Genomic DNA, 22,073 nt, shown 5'->3' on the forward strand with positions numbered 1-22,073 from the left:
TGGTCCCCGTGCCGGTGGCACGTAAAAAGCACCATCCGTCCGTGGCCGTTTGCCAGCTCCGTCTAGCACCTGTGCGGGTGGCACATAAAAAGCACCCACTACACAAACGGAGTGGTTGGCGTTAGGAAGGGCATCCAGCCGTAGAAACACTGCCAGATCAGACTGGGCCTGATGCAGCCTTCTGGCTTCACAGACCCCAGTTGAACCGTCCAACCCATGCTAGCATGGAAAGCGGACGCTAAATGATGATGATGATGATGATGATGATGATTAATTTGCAACTGTTTAACAAGTTTTAATCCGAGAAACTGAATGCCTGATCAACAGTAGCATTATTGTAACCAGTAGATGCCAAGAGGAATCTACAAACAATTTGTCAAACTACAGTAAGGAGAATAACACTCGGTCATATGATGCCCAGAAATGTACAATATTGAATACTCGACTATTTGTCCAAAACCTAGCAGTGGAATGTCAATTGTAACAGCAATCTCAACCCTATGGTAATATAGTTGGATTAAATAAATATATGTGGCAGACTTACCTCATCTTCCATCCTATTGCACCGAGACCGATTAACCATAGACAGGTTGGTAGAAATAGCAGGGAAAATGGGCGAGTCAGGGCGATCATTCTCTTCAGGACTATCAGACTTCAAAGAAGAATTTGTAGCATTACTGTTGAGTGAGATCCGGGAATTAGGGTCCAATACTTTGGATTGATTCTCTGACGATTCTGCAGCAGCTGGTTCATCATCATCTGATATAGTAACTGTTTCTGAAAATTAAAATACCATTTAACTATTTTGAAGACAGCATTTACCACAGAAATATACTCTCTCTTTACTCTTTTACTCGTTTCAGTCATTTGACTGCGGCCATGCTGGAGCACCGCCTTTAGTCGAGCAAATCGACCCCGGGACTTATTCTTTGTAAGCACAGTACTTATTCTATCGGTCTTTTTTACTGAACCGCTAAGTGACGGGGACGTAAACATACCAGCATCGGTTGTCAAGCAATGCTAGGGGGACAAACACAGACACACAAACACACACACACATACATATACCAGGGGCATGCACTCTCAGGTATGCAAGGTATGCGTTGCATGCCCTGTGATTTTTTTATCCATATGATCAGAAAATTAGATAAAATAGTTACTTTGTTTCAAAGAAAATCCGTCCAGTTGTATTTTGTCTTCCCTTCTCTCTCAGTGACTACTTCTGCTTTTAGAAGTCATGCATTGACAAGACCAGCATGTCAGACACTCCCTCTCTGTCTCAGTTTGTCCTTCCTTCCTCTCTCTCTTAGTGACTTGTTTAAAAGACATGCTAAGGGGATAGAGCATTTGAAATATTTTTACTCCCTTCCTCTTTCTCTTAGTGGCTCCACATGCTGTGGGAAGACCCGCATGACCTCCCTCTCTGTCTCTTAGTGAATTGATAAAACAGATGCTAGGAGGAAAGGTCTTTCATAATATTTTGTACCCCCTTCCTCTCTCTCTCTCAGTCGTATGTCATGCTATGAGCTGACCACATGATACCCACTTTCTGTATCTTTCTGTTTTGTTGAAATTGACTTACAATTTACACTTCCACATGTGTTCGTATATAAGAACGGCCTTTTACGAAATGAGTGAAATGTGTGTTATAAACGATATTTTGAGAAATAGTTTTTCGAAAGGAGAATTCGATGGAAAATAATTAATTATAACGGTGGGAGACCAACACCGAAAAGGGCTAATGCATTAGATAACATTGTTAAAAAAAAGATTTCTGAAGGCAACAGCAAAGGAATTACTCCTCGCGGCTTAATATTACCACATTATTACCACAAAGGAAAATTATAATTTCATAATCAGCCTTTTTGAGCATATCATTGAAAATCCTGAAGCATGGGATGATACCACCATAAATTCAGCAATTGGATTCTTACACACTTTAAAAGCTCCTGATTTCTTATTTTTGTTAGAAGTATTCAGTGAGATTTTTTCTTTTTTCTTATTTAACATCCTCCAGAGTAAAAGTCATGACATAGTGTATTGTAAAGATCAAATAGATAAAACTAGAACTGTACTCGAAAACAGACTTGATAATTTTTCAATCTTTTTTACTTGTTTCAATCATTTGACTGCGGCCATGCTGGAGCACCGCCTTTAATCGAGCAACTCGACCCCGGGACTTATTCTTTTGTAAGCCCAGTACTTATTCTATCGGTCTGTTTTGCCGAACCGCTAAGTAACGGGGACATAAACACACCAGCATCGGTTGTCAAGCAATGCTAGGGGGACAAACAGATGCACAAACACACACACGCATATATATACATATATACGACGGGCTTCTTTCAGTTTCCGTCTACCAAATCCACTCACAAGGCTTTGGTCGGCCCGAGACTATAGTAGAAGACACTTGCCCAAGGGGGGAAAAATATGGGGTCGATGCAGGAATCGGAATTCAGAGATCCAAGAATATATCTATTGAGCCCCAACGACATTATAAAATGCTTTATAACAAAATTATCAGTACAATAGTTGACCAAATAAAAGCACGATATTCATCCTTAGAAGAGTTTAAATTCATGGAACTTTTGAATTTCAACAAATTTGATGAGTATTGCAAACAATTTAAAAATCATGGGTACTATTTAAGAAGAGTGGTCCCGGTGTGCATATTCAGAATCTCCCATATGTAAACCGTAGGAATTCGAAAATTTTTTTACTGAAAAATTGCCCCGGGGAAACAAAGAAATTCATTGCATGCCCAGCCCCGGAAGTCACCGCACGCCATTGACATATACATATATACGACGGGCTTCTTTCAGTTTCCGTCTGCCAAATCCACTCACAAGGCATTGGTCGGCCTGGGGCTATAGCAGAAGACACTTGCCCAAGGTGCCACGCAGTGGGACTGAACCCGGAACCATGTGGTTGGTTAGCAAGCTACTTACCACACAGCCACTCCTGCACCTATATAAGTTTATTATTTCTAACTTCTCATTTACCTTCAAATACTATGTCCCTGTATTTAACCATTTCAATACCAAGGTGGGCACAGCTGGCCAAGAATTCTGTTGACGAATGTTACCACCCCAACTGAAAATGGCCAAAATAACCTAATCATATTTAAATGAGAATTTCAGTGCAAATCTCATTATTACACTTGTGAAAAAACATGATTTCACAATGTGAATAATTGGGTTGCATTACTCTTTTACTCGTTTCAGCCATGCAATTGCGGTTATATTATTTTACAAGATATCCGAGAATTTTCTCAAATTTTGGGAGATTTTTCCTCCTATTTTTCCCCATTTTAATTTTCTGAAATGTTTCACTCTGGACAAAAATTGGAAACTAGTTTAATGCAGTAAGTTTGAATTTGAAGTATTTTTGAAAGAAGACAGAAACATCTAAGAAAATATATGGCAAACATGAAAACCACGTGTGTGATTATGAATCGAATATTTCTACTTCTGAAAGTGAAACAATTCTAACAACAGTTCCAAAAGCAATAAATTTGCAGCTGAATAGAGTAAGAATTCAAAAACTGCTTTTTCTTATTTATTTTTAGAAAGATATTATTCACAGCCACAGTCTTCTCAGGGAAATGAAACAGTTTATTTTCTAAATTTTTCCTTTCAAGCAATTACTGCAGAAATGAATCATTACACAGAATATACAGAGGAAAAAGAGATAATAAGAGGTTTCATACATGCGAGTGACTGTGTGTGTGTGTGTGTGCACGTGCATATGTAAATTTATATGAACTGAATATTTCTATTTCCAAAAGTGAAATAATTCTGACAACAGTTCCAGTAGTGATAAAAAAGATTTTTTTAAATCTTCTTTTTTTTTAATTTTGCACCATTTTTCTTGGTCATTTTAAGGAAGAGTCTTCCCAAGGAAATAAAACCATTAGATTAATTCTTTAGTTTTTCCTTTGGAGTAATTACTGCAGAAACAAATAGTGAAGAAATCCAAGCATTTTTGAGAAATATTGTGTGTGTGTGTGTGTGTGTATGTGTAGATATTTTTTTGCAAATTTCACTCAATTCATTTTTTATTTACCTATAAGATTTGTGACAAATTTTGTAATTTGCATTGTGAATCATTATTATGTGTTTTTGAGTATCAAAGACAAATTCCAGTATTTCATTCTGTTTTACCTTTACAGTACACCTCTTTCATTGTTTTACCTGTATGGTATACCTGTCTTATGTGTATCTAGTTCGACTGACAGATAATCCAGTAATTTGCACAGTTCTTATCTATTAAAATTTTGTTGTATATTAAATAACACATTTTCTATGCTGATGTGTAAACAAAATTTAAATAATGTATTTTGTTGAATTTGCCTGGATTTACATGTAATTAGATTCACTTTGAGATGAAAATAAATTAGATAAATTTGGTTAAGAACCTTTTGTTTAATTGCGTTCCAAAAATCACATTATGTTGATTAATAATAAAAAAAGCTGTCTAAATTCAAGATTATTTTAGAATTTAATTGAAACACATAAGGGGTGGGGTCTCTCTCAGAAACATAGTAACAAAAGGGTTAAGGGGCAGACAAAACATTACAAGGTAAAGAAAAGTAAAAGAGAAAAATCTACCTGGAACTGGTGGCTTCATATTGTGAATAGTAATAGATTTCCGTCCACGCACAGCCTGTCGAGACCTTGGATACTGTATTGGTTTTACAGTTGTGGGAGAGCAATTTATATTACTTGACAATGATGCTAGTGTAGTCTTTAGAGGTTCAGTAGTAGCATTGAAACTAGATACACGTTCCGTGAGCTTCTTAGGGTAAAATACATTTTTTTCTATAGCTGAAGGGGGATCAGATTTCTTCACAGAACATGTAATTAATTTCTTTTTTGACTGTAAAAAACTGATAGCTTTAGGAGTGTCAGTTATTCGTTTTTTACACCGATCACATTTTTCATGTAATCTACCACGATTGCCACAACTCTTGCAAACTACCATTGCCATCTCCTTGGCCTGAAACAAGATAAAAAATTTTTTTTTAATAACAAGCTATATTTAAACAGATAATCAAGTAGAAGTTTCAAGTTTAACTTGAACCACATATTGTAAAATATTTCTCAAAATATTCTTGACATTCATCATCATCATCATCATTGTTCTAATGTTCACTTCCCCATGCTCGCTAGGGTTGAAAAGAATCCATGGAGGCAAATTTTCTATAGCTGGATACCCTTCCTGCTGCCAAACCTCACATTTTCTAAGTAAAATAATATTTTCCTCTGGCCAGAGATGTTTTTAAAAAGACTGAAAATGAAGGAGACTGCTTGGGTGATGGTGACACTAATTTACAACTATCATGTGATATCAAGACAAGGAAATGCAGATGCACGCGCATGAATTCATTTCTATTTACCAAATCCACTCACAAAGAGCAGTGAGACTAAACCGAAAACCACATAACTGGGAAATGAACTTCTCAGCCACACAACCATCAATAAAAATCATGAATACATCATGATTAAAACCCTGGCAACTAGATTATATATATATATAGGCGCAGGAGTGGCTGTGTGGTAAGTAGCTTGCTAACCAGCAACATGGTTCAGGGTTCAGTCCCACTGCGTGGCATCTTGGGCAAGTGTCTTCTGCTATAGCCCCGGGCCGACCAATGCCTTGTGAGTGGATTTGGTAGACGGAAACTGAAAGAAGCCTGTCGTATATATGAGTATATATATATATATGTATGTGTGTGCGTGTTTGTGTGTCTGTGTTTGTCCCCCTAGCATTGCTTGACAACTGATGCTGGTGTGTTTACGTCCCCATCACTTAGCGGTTCGGCAAAAGAGACCGATAGAATAAGTACTGGGATTACAAAGAATAAGTCCCGGGGTCGCTTTGCTCGACTAAAGGCGGTGCTCCAGCATGGCCGCAGTCAAATGGCTGAAACAAGTAAAAAAGAGTATATATATATATATATATATATATATATATATATATATATATATATATATATATATATATATATATATGGTAGGTATGGCTATCAATCCATGAGCTAAGAAATGACTAGTCATTAGCTCATAGTAAATTTTGTTATCTTGGTACATAATGCTGGAGATGGATCTAGTGAAAACAGAGTTTAGTATGTGAACATAATAAAAGTTAGCAACAAAATCTCTCTCTCTCTTTCTAGGAAAGGTTGTCTGTAAAAGAAATGAGTGGTGCTGTATGATTGTGAAATATAGGTAATCTCTATATATATATAAAGCTGAAGTTGTCTGTGTATGGCAGGTTTGGTAGCCTTCAACTAAAACTATCTCCTCCAAGACCCTGCGGCGCAAGCTGACCAAAATTTAGAGTATGATAGAAGGCTTGCTCTTCATTCCGTAGAAGAAAAAAATTCAAATCGGACCATGTTAATACCAAAAATTATTTACATCAAAAACGTGCTTTTTTTTCTATGAAAATCCCTATTTCTTATGATTTTTTTTACTGCTGTGTCACCATTTTACAGTGTATTTCAACCAGAAAAATGTTCACTTAAAGAGAATAACAAGCTACATAATGCAAAATTTTCACTTTTCAAAAATTCAAATTCTAAAAGGTCAAAACAAACCCGAGCAACACCGGGTGATACTGCTAGTAAATAAATAAAGAGGATATACAATGACTGGTGACAAAAGACACAAAGTATGAATTGCTAATTTAAAAAAAGATAAGGCACACAAAAACCAACACTGAAACAAATGACAATGCAAATGAATTACAACAGGTTTCATTCAACAAAATGAAGTTTGCTACAACAGCAATGCACAAATAACTAACATGTAAGGCTATAATGTAACAGAAGTGGCATTTCTTTCTTTTCAATGCTGCCAACATGAAAGATCATAACTTTTAATAAAAGTTATGCAGTCAATGAAGCATGCCAACTTCTGTCCATCTACATTTACAGTGTGCCAGTACAAATAAATGAACCAAAGGTGAAGCTTTTATGCTAGTACACTATCTGTTAAAAATATCACATCTTGCTACCATAGAGAAGGAAGGACATATTGAACAATGGAGCCCACTGCTTGAAAAAAAAAAGCAAGAAAGAAAATGGGTACAACTAGAACACCATCAATCAAATGTCTCCTGAATCGGAGTTGACCTGAGGCTAAACAACAACAAATCTTATGAGCCAATGAGGAAACCTCTTTGTGGCTGCTAAACCTGTTAAAAATAGACAAAACTCCTTCGAAGCACACAGTGCGACCTTAAAAAAGTAAGAGCACACTAGATAATATAGTCTTGAGTATACAAAATGAGATGGTTCTAGTTGGATTGCCTCAGATCATAAGTTAGTTCAATCAGATTGGTCTGAAGACTAAATAATACCAAAACTTTTTCAATTCAATAAATGCATGAGTGGCTTGTTCTTCAAGCACATTTCTAGTAGCTACTTCAGTTCAAATATGGCAACGATACACAATTGCAACGAAACTACAAATGTAGGTTTCCTAAAAAAAAAATAAAATGTCATTACCAGTGAAGTTAACTAACAATATATATTTTTGAACAAGTGCCCAGTTAGTATATTTTCTGGTAACAAAATAACTGCACAAGAAAACAAACAAGCAAAATTTCATTTTAACTTTACTAAGATTGTGGTCGTGCCAGCCTTGCCTGGCCTCCGTGCTGGTGGCACGTAAAAGTCACCATCCGAGCGTGGCCATTCGCCAGCCTCATCTGGCACAAAAAAAAAAACACCATCCGAGCGTGGCCGTTCGCCAGCCTCGTCTGGCACCTGTGTCGGTGGTACATAAAAAGCACCCACTACACTCATGGAGTGGTTGGCGTTAGGAACGGCATCCAGCTGTAGAAACACTGCCAGATCTGACTGGCCTGGTGCAGCCTTCGGGCTTCCCAGACCCCAGTTGAACCGTCCAACCCATGCTAGCATGGAAAGCGGACGTTAAACGATGATGATGATAAGATCTAATAGTTTCTTGATTCTGCTCGATATTATCATTGTAGCTGATAAGCTTAGTCAGGAAAACTAAAAACTGAATAGTAAAAGAATTTCTAATTCCTATCTGTTCTGATACTATTAATATATAGCTATATTCCCAAATGACCTGACACTTCAACGGTTTTAATCCCGTTACTTACTAACACACCTGAGGTGAAACACAAAGAGGAAAACTGGAGAATATAAAGTTGACAACAGATATACTCACAGTCGTTAGACTTCCATCCATTGCAACAATTTTAGATGTAAACACTTCTTCTACCTGATTTGGCAAAATGCAGTTGACTGTTTTTACTGAAAAATACATATTTATTTTCAAGTTAAAATATTTGGAACAAAATGGAAACTATATATTAAAAACATAATTGCAGTAATTTTTAAGGATAATTTTAAAGATATCTTTTAAAAACTAGAATAAACCAAAAGAATTTTCATATATAATATGCACAATAACTACTGTGAATTGAAAATTTTGAGTAACATCAGATTCAGCTGCTAAGTAAACAAATGCATCTTTCCAAAGGAAAAACTATTAATATTTATTACCAGAAGCTTAAGACTGATGATCAGAATAATTAGAAAAGCTTAGAAAATTTACCATTAGAACAATTTTGCACAGTTGATTTTTCTTCCACCTGTGAAATTTGAGATATGGAATTTGGAGTTTCAGGTTTAGGGTTGTCTGTAACCAGCTTATTGTTCAATGCTTTCCTGCTAAAAAGATACAAAAATAAACTAGTAGCTTTGTAGAGAAGAAATAGCTCAATGTACATTAGAAAAGAGTGTCTGGAACATTTATGTTAATGCTAATGAAGGATTAAGACTAAATTGTTATGGTTACACATTGCCATGTCTCTTATATAAATTTTTAGAGTAAACTTTTATAATTATCTGCCTTTCAGGGACTAAACAACCTTATTATATAACTGTCCTTTAATTTAATAATCTTTTTAGGACTGTTGGGGAGGACACTGACCAATCTTTAAAAATAAATCATGGATTCTGTGTTTGCAATATTAGAACATGTTACTGAAACAACCAAACTAATTAGGTACCAAAAACTACACTTCTCTTTAGGAACCTGAAATTCATAAATTTATCACCTCAAATAAATTTTAAATTTAATATTTAAATAAGGGAATAAAGAAATACCAGAAAACTCAGCTCTGCAATCTATGATATTATGAGAATATCTTATATACAATACACTAACACATGGAAATCCAACTGAAAATCAACTCTAAAAGATGTGAGAGACGACATTCTCACCTTCTTGTAACATTAATATGAGACTGAGGCCATTTCCTATTGAAAGAGAATGTGGTTTGCTGCAAATTGGCTTCACATGTTTGCTCTCTGCAAGAAATTGAATAATTTTCAAAAATGAAAATATTCTCTACATAAAACAATCCAAAATCTGAAACACCTGGAAAATCCAACTCAAGAAAATGTTCTATAAAATCAGAAATTTTCATAAAAACAAGGAAATCCAAACAAATAAAAAAGAAAACATCCTATTTCTCAGGTTCATGTTCTAAGAAGCATTTTGATATCAGAATAGATGTATGCATGGCTGTGTGGTGGAAATATTTGCTTCCCAACTATACAGCAATTTGAGAGTCTTCTACTAGAGCTCCAGGCTGACCAAAGCCTTGTGATGGGATTTGGAAGATGGAAACTGAAAGGAGATTGTCGTGTGTATGCATTTTACATTTGTGCTCACTTCTACAAAAGTTGCGACATACAAGCAGTGTTGTCAATTCTGTCAAATTATCCACTAACTTCACACTTTCAATACCATGCAGTGCAAGAGACTAACAGGCAAGGGTTAGCAACAGGAAAGACATCCAGCAGTAAAACAATATCTCAATAATATATTCATCTAACCCTTGCAAACATGGACATAAAACAAATGAATATTCATCATTCTTTGCTATAGTCAAACCAACAGTATGTGTAACCATTGTACAACACCAATTTGACACACTGTTTAGTACTGTGTGTGATTAAATATCAAAATATCATCAGTTGCCTATGGTGTTATGGTAAGGTGGGGTGGGACGATAGTTCAACCTCTGCCATAGGATTGCAACAGTTCCTCAATAAAATTGAAATCAACAACAGTGGTTGTTTCAGGAAGCTCATTCTGTGGTAAAATATCATCAGGTTCAATAATTCATGCAACCTATTTAAATCAGCAGAACCTTTCAATGCAGGCTTGCTAGAGGAGAAAGAAATGCAGAAACCTGAATGAAAATGAAAATATGACAACCAATGGCTTCTACCAGTAGTTCAAAGAGATATCATGTTGGCAGAAAAAAATTTAAACAAGCAGCTAGCTTTCTCAAAAAGATTCAGAATTGAAGCAAACACTACAAAACCAGCAAATATGCTGACATATTTTTGGAGCAAACTCTTTTTATATTGATTCACAAATTATGATACATATGCAGATTAAGAAATTTAAGATACATAAATCAAACAAATTTAGTTTCATCCAAAAAGATTCAGAATTGAAGCAAACACTACAAAACCAGCAAATATGCTGACATATTTTTGGAGCAAACTCTTTTTATATTGATTCACAAATTATGATACATATGTGGATTAAGAAATTTAAGACACATAAATCAAACAAATTTAGTTTCATCCAAAAAGATTCAGAATTGAAGCAAACACTACAAAACCAGCAAATATGCTGACATATTTTTGGAGCAAACTCTTTTTATATTGATTCACAAATTATGATATATATGCAGATTAAGAAATTTAAGATACATAAATCAAACAAATTTAGTTTCATCATTTTAGTTCAATGATAGCTGCATTGCTTAACTAGAATAGTGTTATATCTATTTCAAAGTTAGTGCTCAGTAACATTGTAATTTAAGTGCAAAACAGTTATTTTGACTACTTTCAATAAACAATATAAAAGGAAACACATTGGTTTCTACTTGTAACTTATTTGTATGGTACTCTTGTAGTAAGCCACACTGAAAAAAATGCAGCTTCTGGAATTCCTCCCAGTTCACATTTTGCTTATAAACCAACAAAAGTTCACATCAATATCATCAATCTGGTAGAGTGTAGTAAAATCATAGATATCATGCTCCTTGTGTAATGAAAAAAGCAGGTAAAAAAAAGCAGACACTCTGGATATATTTCTTATTGGCTATTCAAGAGCAAACATAAAAATATTCTTGAGGTGGAATATGAGAAAGTTGGGTGTATTTTGCTTCCTCAACAACATTTATAAGATAATCTGTTGAGTGGATTAACTGTTAGGAGAGCTATACGAGGCTTAACAATACTATTAAAGTTTCTTCATAGGAAACAACTAGAACATTTTGGAATTTTATGAGAGGAAACAAAGTTATTACAGTTATGTCCTTCCAAATAAATAACACAGATAAAGGAAAATGGCTTTAGCTGTAAATCAAACAAATCAACAGTCTGATAATAACTATTTCTAATTTTGACACAAGGCCTGTCATTTTTGAGGTGGCAATTAGTCAATGCCATTAAACTTAGTACTTGACTGGTACTTTATTTTAACCTCAAAAGATGAAAGGTAAAGTTGACCTTACTGGGATTTGAACCCAGAATGTAAAGAGTTGGAAAAAAATACTTTAAGATATTTTACCCAACACTAACAATTCTGCCAATCAACTATGCTAAACAGTCTATTAATAAAAACTTATAGCAGGATTAATATATTCAGAGATTAGCAGCAGAACTAGTTTTCCAGGAATAGTTCTTCCTATGGCTCCCAATGACATTTAGGACCACAACCATGCATCTATCAGTTAATTAAAATGTTTATTTTCCCAATTTGAAATCCACTGTTCAACGTTAACAAAAACTGGGTGGTTTTCATAAACTGGATGCCTATGTATTGTTTATGAACTAAGTAGAATGTGGCAAGATGTGGCTATCAACAGCAAGCCAATGTTTTTAAATAGAATGCATCTTTTAGAAATGTCACAAGACAATTAACATATACATCTCTCTTTCTCTCTCTCTTTTACTTGTTTCAGTCATTTGACTGCGGCCATGCTGGAGCACCGCCTTTAATCGAGCAACTCGACCCCGGGACTTATTCTTTGTAAGCCCAGTACTTATTCTATCGGTCTCTTTTGCCGAACCGCTAAGTGACGGGAACATAAACACGCCAGCATCGGTTGTCAAGCAATGCTAGGGGGACAAACACAAACATACACACACACACACATATATATATATACATATATACGACGGGCTTCTTTCAGTTTCCATCTACCAAATCCACTCACAAGGCTTTGGTCGGCCCGAGGCTATAGTAGAAGACACTTGCCCAAGGTGCCACGCAGTGGGACTGAACCCGGTACCATGTGGTTGGTAAACAAGCTACTTACCACACAGCCACTCCTGCACCTATAATATATTTTATATATACATCCATAATATATTTTATATAAACAACACTCATACTAAGAATATTGTAATATTTGAGATATACAATCATTATATACTCTATATAACAACATTCATACCACCAATATTATACGCTTTCATTTTTGAAGTATGTATCAGGTAGGAAACACTGAAGACACTACCTAGAAATCAAATGTTTCCTACATTCTCCTATTGGTATAGAAAGACAAATGAAGAAAGAAACTGTAAAAGTGATGGTAATTTGCAGTTTTTTTATGATACAGCAACAAGCAGTTAATCCATGGAAACTAATGCTTTACAGTAACAAAGAACTTTTCAATGGCTGCACTACAATGAGGAGGTAATACATTATGAAACTAAATTTTTATAACTTAGCACATAGTAACCAATAACACCAAAGTGTATGTTACATTTGTCTAAATGGCTTTAACATTTAAAAATACTATTTTTATACTTTTGACTTCCTTAAAAAATTTTTTTTGAGTGCAAAAGATCCTAAAAAACAGCTGAAGAGGGGAGGATATGAACTCCTAATACTATGAAATATCATTACATCATAAACTTGGAGAAGAATGTTGCTTACCTTGTTGGTGTCTTACACTGAGGAGATTTCTCTGGTTGTAAAGATTTTGGAGTGGTACTAAACTGTTCAACAGAATTATTTCTTAATACACTACTACGAGATGTTTGGGTGCTGCCACCTCCACCACCAGTCATGTGCTGAACTTCACCAACTCCAATGTTTGTTAAAGCCATCAAGTTCTCTGCTTGGCCAACAGAGTCTGTATAAGACAATGAAAAAGTTTTCAAGCCTTATTGAAAAATGGTTGATTATAACAGAAACAAAAGAAAAAAACATATTTTAATTAAGGAAACCTAATCAGGTCTAGACAAACAATATAATCAGATGACACATGGTTTTCAATAAACTTATGAAGTCTAACAAGATAATAAGAACTCAGAACAATTTATTCAACAATCAAGCTGACAGCAATGACCTATGGCCAACAATTTAACCCTTTCGTTACTGTATTTATTTTGAGATGCTCTGTGTTTCTTTCAATTAATTTTAAATACAACAAAGAATTTAGTAAAATAACTTAGTTATCATTCAGCTAGTTTTAGGAACATAAATTGTAACTTAGGTTTGGTGGAAGATTTTAATTTAAAACTTATGAAAACAAGACATTTATACTCAGAGCCAGAGCCGGTTTGGTAATGAAAGGGTTAAACTTCAGATATGTGAATACATTCTAGATTGTGGCTGGAATTTTTTTATAAATTATCAGTGAGGTAGATCAAAAAACACAAAAAAAAGGGGTGAGCAAAATAACTGAATCAGAAGTTCTGCTTTGTCATTACAAAACACAAAAGTGAACTAAGGATAGGTTTTTTTCTTCTATATTTCTAAAAAACTAAAAGCTTCCCTTTAAATGTAAGATGGAAGAATGCTGTCAACATACACTAATATATTGAAATATTTTCATTCTAAATCATTATATAAATTATATCAGTTTGTTAGATTTGTTGTTAACCTTAACTGTTTAAACCCTCACATCATGTGTACAGCTGAATTGCTACTCAAATCCTGGTATAATATCATAACTAACATTTGAACGAGTATCATTTTCACCTTGTAAGCTCATTTTGTCATATTTTTCTAACTGAAAATCTCCAATATTTTAATAATTAGAAACATTCACATCACAACTATCCATCACCGCAATCCACATTTATTCAACTAGCAACTATTGTTTCCAAATCAGCACAACAGTAACAAGAAAATATCTTGAAACTCAATTGAGAATTCTACACAGAGGGTGGTGCTGGCACGTAAAAAGCACCATCCGTTCGTGTCCGTTGCCAGCCTCGCCTGGCCCCCGTGCCGGTGGCACATAAAAAGCACCATCCGTTCGTGGCCGTTTGCCAGCTCTGTCTGGCACCTGTGCGGGTGGCACGTAAAAAGCACCCACTACACTCACGGAGTGGTTGGCGTTAAGAAGGGCATCCAGCCGTAGAAACACTGCCAGATCTGACTAGGCCTGATGAAGCCTTCCGGCTTCACAGACCCCAGTTGAAACATCCAACCCATGCTACCATGGAAAACGGACGTTAAACGATGATGATGATGATGAGGGCTATGTTCCTTTTAGCAAATTGAACAACAGCTGCATTTGCAGGCAAGTATCATTTACAAAGTTATAAATGGTATAAAATACCAGAGAAAATTCATCTGCCAAACACTCACAACACTCTAACAACAGCAATTAATTCATATAATATAGAAACATATTATTGCTTAGAAGCAAAATGTAGTAGACATCTGCTCATGTTTATGTATTTTCAAAAAGGTACTATCATACCAATCATCAGGGTTCAAAAAAGTTAAATTTAGAATTTCAATGACCATGATACCTAAAGCATATACTCATTTACGCAACTGCAGAAATTAACCTACCTGGATCCTTTATCTGATTGCCTTTCACATATGGTGGAAACTTCATGTCCTCGTGCTTCAAGAAATAAGTATCCTGATTCAAAGGCCCACCACCATCAACTCGACAAGTGGTAGTAGCTAAATCACTTGCTAAACTCCCAAATGCCTTTGACATATTATTTGCTTGCCATAAAGACACACATTTGTTCTTGAATAGAGGCTGTCTGTTGCTAGGTGAATTTGCTGAGAAGCCTACTTGCGAATGAATTGAATGGAAAGGACTATTTAATCGAGGGCTCTTAGCAGGAGATGGAGCAGGACATAAATCCGTCACTTTCACTGCAGGACAATTAGATGATGCTGTTTCAACATCTTCACAGTATGCCACATTTTTCACTATTTCAACTTGCTGCTGTTGCTGCTGTTGATGCTGAAGGCTGTTGGTCTCTAGTGCATCCAGAACAACAATTTCCCTGAATTTGGAAGAACAATTTTTAAAATGTTAATTCAAAATCAGCATATAATATATTTTGCTTCCATGATTAAATTCTGTTTAACAGATACAATAAATGGAGATGTCATAATTTCAGTTCATTTTGACATATTACCACATATATAAACATAACTGCATTTCCTTTCTGAAATAAATTTCACAAAAAAGCTTATTTGATTACTTTCACATAAAACTCTAATCAAAAATTATATAAACTAGATAAGAAAATTATAAAGATGTAACTCCACAACTACACATATTATTGGATGGAACCTACACTCGCCTCCTTATGAGAGCTCAAAATCTCTCGTGGAAGCGCCATCCAACCAAAATGCAAATATATGGGAAACTACCACCTGTGTCATCTCTTGTGAAAGGTAGGAGAGTCCAGTTTGCTGGACATTGTTGTAGAGCTGTAAAAGAGGTAATTTCTACTCTCCTCCTCTGGAAGCCATCTACTCGCAATGCCAGAGGGCGCACACTCTCCTACCCTGATGTAATCTCCAGGGATACAGGCATCCAGCAACAGAACGTCCGTAATGCCATGATGGACCGTGAAGTCTGGCATAGCATGGTAAATTCCATTGTCTCGACCACAGTCGAACAATGATGATGATGATGACACATATTAATGCTTACAACAAACTGATAGTAAAATGGTGTATCACAGTTCAAAGTATGCTGCTGCAGTACCACATCAACCGAATGCACACTACAGCATGAAAAGCTATTTATATTTGGTTGCTCTTTCTTTTTCTGTTTTTTTTGCACATGTAGCAAGTCAGTTATAAAAAAAAAACAACTTGTATTTGTTACTAGTATCAATAATATGAACTGCACCCAAAGATTTGACATACAGCCTAGTCTAAGTAGAGAAATGAAAAATGTGAGATGTGTAACTCAAAACAAGCAGTTCTGCAAAACAAATGAAAAGTGTGAGTCATGAATGAGGCCAAAGCAAGAGCACATTGTTAAGATAAGGATCATAGGTAAAAGCCACTGAGATGTGCTGCTAAAGAGGGGTTATGCTGAAGTGAGGGGCTCTAAAAATAACAAGATTGTACTCTTTCTTTTCTAAAAGCTTATGCTTGAAACAGTCCATCATTTTGATTAGATCATTTTTTATATAACTTTGACTTCTGCCAATAGTATTAATAAAGAATATTCAGTCCAGAATATGAATGGTTTAAATCTGTCATGAGACCGCTATCAGTAAACAATTTTCATTCAATAGAAAGCTAGTTTTAATGACACTGCTTCATCAAAAAGAATGCAACAGTATAACAGTAAATGTTTTCAAAAGGAATACAGGTGATTCTAAAGCCAATGGTTCTCAAATGAATAAACTGCAAATTAAATTTGTGGGTTCAAAAGGCCATAAATTGTGGACACAGGTGATGCAGTCAATACTAAATCTGTTTGAGAGGAAGAATAAAGAAAACAGGAGTGCATCAGGCAGATAAGTAGCAGTACATAATGGTGGGGGGGGGGAAGTTTAGTGTAGGGAGATGATGGATATAGTCACAATCAAAAGGACAATGATGGTAGATATGTTTACGGCAGCGAGCTGGCAGAAACGTTAGCTCGCCGGGCGAAATGCTTAGCGGTATTTTGTCTGTCACTATGTTCTTAGTTCAAATTCCACTGCGGTCGACTTTGCCTTTGATCCTTTCGGGGTCAATTAAATAAGTACCAGTTACGCACTGGGGTCGATATAATCGACTTAATCCGTTTGTCCCTTCTGTGTGTAGCCCCTTGTGGGCAGTAAAGAAATAAGATATGTTCAGGGGAAAGGGGTATTCAGTGGAAAATAAAGTGGTAAGAAATATTGAAAACATGGGATGGGTGACAAAGGAAGTGATTCCAAGGAGAGGGATAACTGGTAGCGCCGAAGGGAAATGAAATATATGTAGTTCTGATTTCATATAATTTCAGCGAGTGAGTAATCATCATCATCATTTAGCGTCCGTTTTCCATGCTAGCATGGGTTGGACGGTTTAACTGGGGTCTGTGAAGCCGGAAGGCTTCATCAGGCCCAGTCAGATTTGGCAGTGTTTCTACGGCTGGATGCCCTTCCTAACGCCAACCACTCCCTGAGTGTAGTGGGTGCTTTTTACGTGCCACCTGCACAGGTGCCAGACAGAGCTGGCAAACGGCCACGAACGGATGGTGTTTTTACGTGCTACCGGCACGGGGGCCAGGCGAGGCTGGCAACGGACACGAGCGGATGGTGCTTTTACGTGCTACCGGCACGGGGGCCAGGCGAGGCTGGCAACGGACACGAGCGGATGGTGTTTTTACGTGCTACCGGCACGGGGGCCAGGCGAGGCTGGCAACGGACACGAGCGGATGGTGTTTTTACGTGCTACCGGCACGGGGGCCAGGCGAGGCTGGCAACGGACGCGAGCAGATGGTGCTTTTACGTGCCAATAGTTAAAAGAGTGACAGTGGGGGGTGGGGTATAGGTGTTAGGAAAATGAGTTGTGAAGAAGGTTTGACAGGGACTGATTAGGTGCAGAGACATAGATATAAATGATATGCTTTTAGTTAATTTCTTGATGAGATGGATGGGTCTTCTTAAGCACAGCAAATACCCAATCATCTCAGTCCTTTGTCATCTCCTTCATGAGACTTAATATTCTCAAGTCAGTGTTCATTACTTCATCTTATGTCTTCCTGGGTCTCACTCTTCCACAGGTTCCTTCTACATTAAACAATCAGCACTTCTTCATGCAACTCTCTTCATCCATATGCATCTCATGACCACACCAGTGCAGTCTTTTCTTTTGCACACATCTGATGCCTCTTATGCCCAATTTCTCTCTGAAACATATTTGCACTTTGTCTTATATGCACATTGCACAGCCCAGAATTTCATAAAAATACCTACAAGAGATTTCAAGAATATAGAACTGGAGACTACCAGTACTATACTCATTCAGTGTTCTCCAACCTAAGGCAAAGCTGAAAGGTTGGTGAGATTTGTTCAACCATCATCACATCATCAGCGTTTAACGTCCGTTTTCCGTGCTAGCATGGGTTGGATGGTTCGACCGGGGGTCTGGGAAGCCAGGAGGCTGCACCAGGCTCCAGTCTGATCTGGCAGTGTTTCTACAGCTGGATGCCCTTCCTAACACCAACCACTCTGTGAGTGTAGTGGGTGCTTTTTACGTGCCACTGGCACAGGTGCCAGGGGAGGCTGGCAGCGGCCATGATCGGTTGGTGCTTTTTACGTGCGACCAGCACAGAAGCCAGTCAAGGTGGCGCTGGCATCGACCACGTTCAGATGGTGTTTTTTACATGCCACCACCACAGGTACCACAACTACAATTTCCATTTGATCCATACATGAGGATTTTAAAATTATGTTAAATATTTGTTCAAAACGAACCGATTAGGTAGTAAGTCACTCATGGACATCAACACTTTGCATTTCTTTTCCCATACTGGTATACATTGGATGGGTCTGCTTCAGCAGAGTCATGCCACATAAAAGTCCTTTGTCATTGCTATCCTGAGGCCAGCATTCACAATTTATGTCTTCCTTGGTCATCTTTTGCAGGCTAATTCTCCTCAGTTTGGCACTTATTTATCCAACTATTATCTTCATATATACCGTCACCAGTGCAATCTCTTCTCTTGCATACAACAGTAATTCCTCTTATCCTCAGTTTTTCTTTCAGTTCAAATCAGCTTCATTTTTCTCAGTCATTGCACATCCTCTGCATTTAATGCCCTTATTTTGCTAGTACACAAATACACAATCTGCTTTCAACTGAGAAGGGATTCTTTGTTGCCAGCAAAGAACTACACACGTCATCATCATCATCATCGTTTAACGTCCGTTTTCCATGCTAGCATGGGTTGGACAGTTCAACCGGCCCAGTCTGATCTGGCAGTTTTTCTACAGCTGGATGCCCTTCCTAACGCCAAACACTCTGTGAGTGTAGTGGGTGCTTTTTACGTGCCAGACGAGGCTGGCAAACGGCCACGATCAGATGGTGCTTTTTACGTGAAACGGCACAGGGGCCAGACAAGGCTGGCAACAGCCACAGTCGGGTGGTGCTTCATATATATATACAGTATGTACAGTTAGACTACTACTGCTGGGTTAAGAGCTTAATGTAGATTATCGTCATCCAGTCTGCTTCCAGTTTAGTGGTTTGGTGACTACTATACATAGTAGTATTACTGGTTATGATATACGGAGCGAATTTAAGAGAAACTATGATAAACTGGAGTTATCGTTTCTTCCTTACATACATTTTACCATTGTGACTGTTTGGAACCTCTGCACTGGATGTTCTACATGCAACTGGATCCTTTATAACAAATCACAAGGGAAACATTTTATTGTATTATATTACGAAGATCAAATGTCTGATGAGGCTGAGCATCTAATTCACTTCAAAAAGCCAATGCAGAGTCTCCAAGCAACCACAACAGTGAAATGTGCATAGAGAACAAATGATATAAACTTGTGTTGTTATAATTCCTGACTGGGGGAGTGGAATGGAGGGGGATGGATATTAAAATAACTATGAGATTCCACATCATAATAAGGTCCACCTCTAGACATCATGCATTACAGTGACATTACAATTATATATCAGCATGATATACTGTTGATATTGGCATTATGCCATGAATTTCAGGGAGTGGAGATAAGTCAATTACATTGACCCCAGCATTCAAATGTTACTTATCAACCCCAAGAGGATGAAAGACAAAGTGGACCCTGGTGGAATTTGAACTTGGAACGTAAAGATGAATGAAATGCAGCTAAGCATTTTGCCTGGTGTGCTAATTACACTATACCTACTACAATTACAAATAAGGATAATAATCAAATATAAATGAAAATTGAAACCAAATGAAGAATGAAATAATGGTTTCCAGCCTCGCCTGGCCCCCGTGCCGGTGGCACGTAAAAAGCACCATCCGATCGTGGCCGTTGCCAGCCTCGCCTGGCCCCCATGCCGGTGGCACGTAAAAAGCACCATCCGACCGTGGCCGTTTGCCAGCCCCGTCTGGCAGCTGTGCCGGTGGCACATAAAATGCACCCACTACACTCATGGAGTGGTTGGCATTAGGAAGGGCATCCAGCTGTAGAAACATCGCCAGATCAGACTGGGCCTGGTGCAGCCTCCTGGCTTCCCAGACCCCAGTTGAACCATCCAACCCATGCTAGCATGGAAAGCGGATGCTAAATGATGATGATATATTATATATATATATATAATAAAAAGCAAAAAAATGTATTAATTTCTCTCTAATTCAGTTCATAAGTTATTAGTGCCCAACAGCTATTTCATTAGCAATAAACATCATTATTTATAACCAGGTAATTAAAATACATAATTAATTTGAATTAACCTTAATCTGAATGATTTTAATCATGCAATTCAATTATATAAATGTTCTTAACTAATGAAACAAGTGTTGAGCACAAATTATGACACAATTTGTCAAGTTTATGCTTTTCTATTTATTCTAAACATGTCTCTATAAAAGATCGTTTTAGGTGATTCTGTATGTATATGCAATTTGTTCCACCCTGGATTCACTGCACTGTAATAGGACATTGGAGTTTAATAATGTATTGTTAATTGAGCGCTTAATTAATTACTGTGGATATATTTTATGTTTATCCATCAACACTATCCTGGTTAGGCAACTGCAGGAAAAGTATTTAGCCAAAAATAAACCTCTGTACCTGACTCTTGTCAACATGGAGAAAGCCTTAGACTGGATCCCCAGCTCCCTTATCTGGTGGTCAATGCAGGAGCTCAGGATAGATGAGTGGTTAGTGAGAGCAGTACAAGCCATATACAGGGATGCTGCCAGTAAGATGATGGTTGGTAATGAGTATAGCAATGAATTGAGTGTACAGGTAGGAGTCCACCAAGCTCAGTTCTCATCTCCTTCCTGTTTACCTTAGTCCTCCAGACCTTAACAGAAGAATTCAAAACTGGCTCTCCCTGGAAGCTCCTCTATGCTGATGAGCTTGTTCTTATAGCTGAATCACTACCTAACCTAGAGAAGAAATTTCAGGTATGGAAACAAGGACTGGAATCTAATTAATTTAGCAAAAACCAAAGTCCTAGTAAGTAGAAAAATAGACAAATCACAAGTTGTACCTAGTGCAAGCTTTGGACACATGAGGTGTAGCGGTATCACAAAAAAGTTAATGGAGATATATATTGGTTCTTCATGTGTAGCAAATGTGCATGCACAATAAGCAGTAAAAATGCACAGACAATGGGCTCCCTCAAATGCTGGGGGGAGAGGAGGCTCAGAAGTAGTAGATAGCTTCTGTTACCTAGGAAACCACATTAGCAGGAGGAAATTCTGAAAGTGTAGTTGCAAGGATAAGAATGGGCTTCTACCTTTGTTGTTAACTAAGGGCCTCTCCCACAGAGTGAAAGGCAGATTGTATGATGTTTGTCTACTTACAGCTATGTTATATGGCCAAGAAACATGGGCTTTGACTACAGAGAACTTGCGAAGGCTTGAAAGAAATGAAACTAGCATGCTCTGCTGGATGGGTAATGTCGGTGTGCCTGCACGACAGAGTGTAAATGATTTAAGAGGAAAACGGGGTGTAAGAGACATCAGATGTTGTGTGCAAGAAAGAAGACTGCACTGGTTTGGTCATGTGATTTATATGGATGAGGACAGATGCATAAAGAAGTGCTGAGCTCTAATTG

At 37.2% G+C, this 22,073-nt stretch overlaps 1 protein-coding gene across 9 annotated transcripts in view; it reads right to left on the reverse strand.

Annotated features, from left to right (window-relative positions):
• LOC115230986 (sentrin-specific protease 6) overlaps positions 1-22,073 on the reverse strand; it is a 78,934-nt gene that overhangs the window by 20,228 nt on the left and 36,633 nt on the right. For 6 of the 9 annotated variants that reach the window (XM_036500615.1, XM_029801086.2, XM_029801096.2 and 3 more), the window contains 7 exons: positions 14,892-15,343; positions 13,017-13,215; positions 9,269-9,355; positions 8,598-8,713; positions 8,208-8,293; positions 4,611-4,998; positions 545-777 (listed from right to left, as the gene is read on the reverse strand). In XM_036500615.1, coding sequence (XP_036356508.1) covers positions 545-777; positions 4,611-4,998; positions 8,208-8,293; positions 8,598-8,713; positions 9,269-9,355; positions 13,017-13,215; positions 14,892-15,343 — 1,561 coding nt within the window. The remainder of the gene's footprint in view (positions 1-544; positions 778-4,610; positions 4,999-8,207; positions 8,294-8,597; positions 8,714-9,268; positions 9,356-13,016; positions 13,216-14,891; positions 15,344-22,073) is intronic. The other 3 variants (XM_036500612.1, XM_036500614.1, XM_036500613.1) reach the window with 3 other exon arrangements.

Source organism: Octopus sinensis, linkage group LG2 (genome assembly GCF_006345805.1).
Source record: "Octopus sinensis linkage group LG2, ASM634580v1, whole genome shotgun sequence".
Taxonomy (NCBI): Eukaryota; Metazoa; Mollusca; class Cephalopoda; order Octopoda; family Octopodidae; genus Octopus; species Octopus sinensis.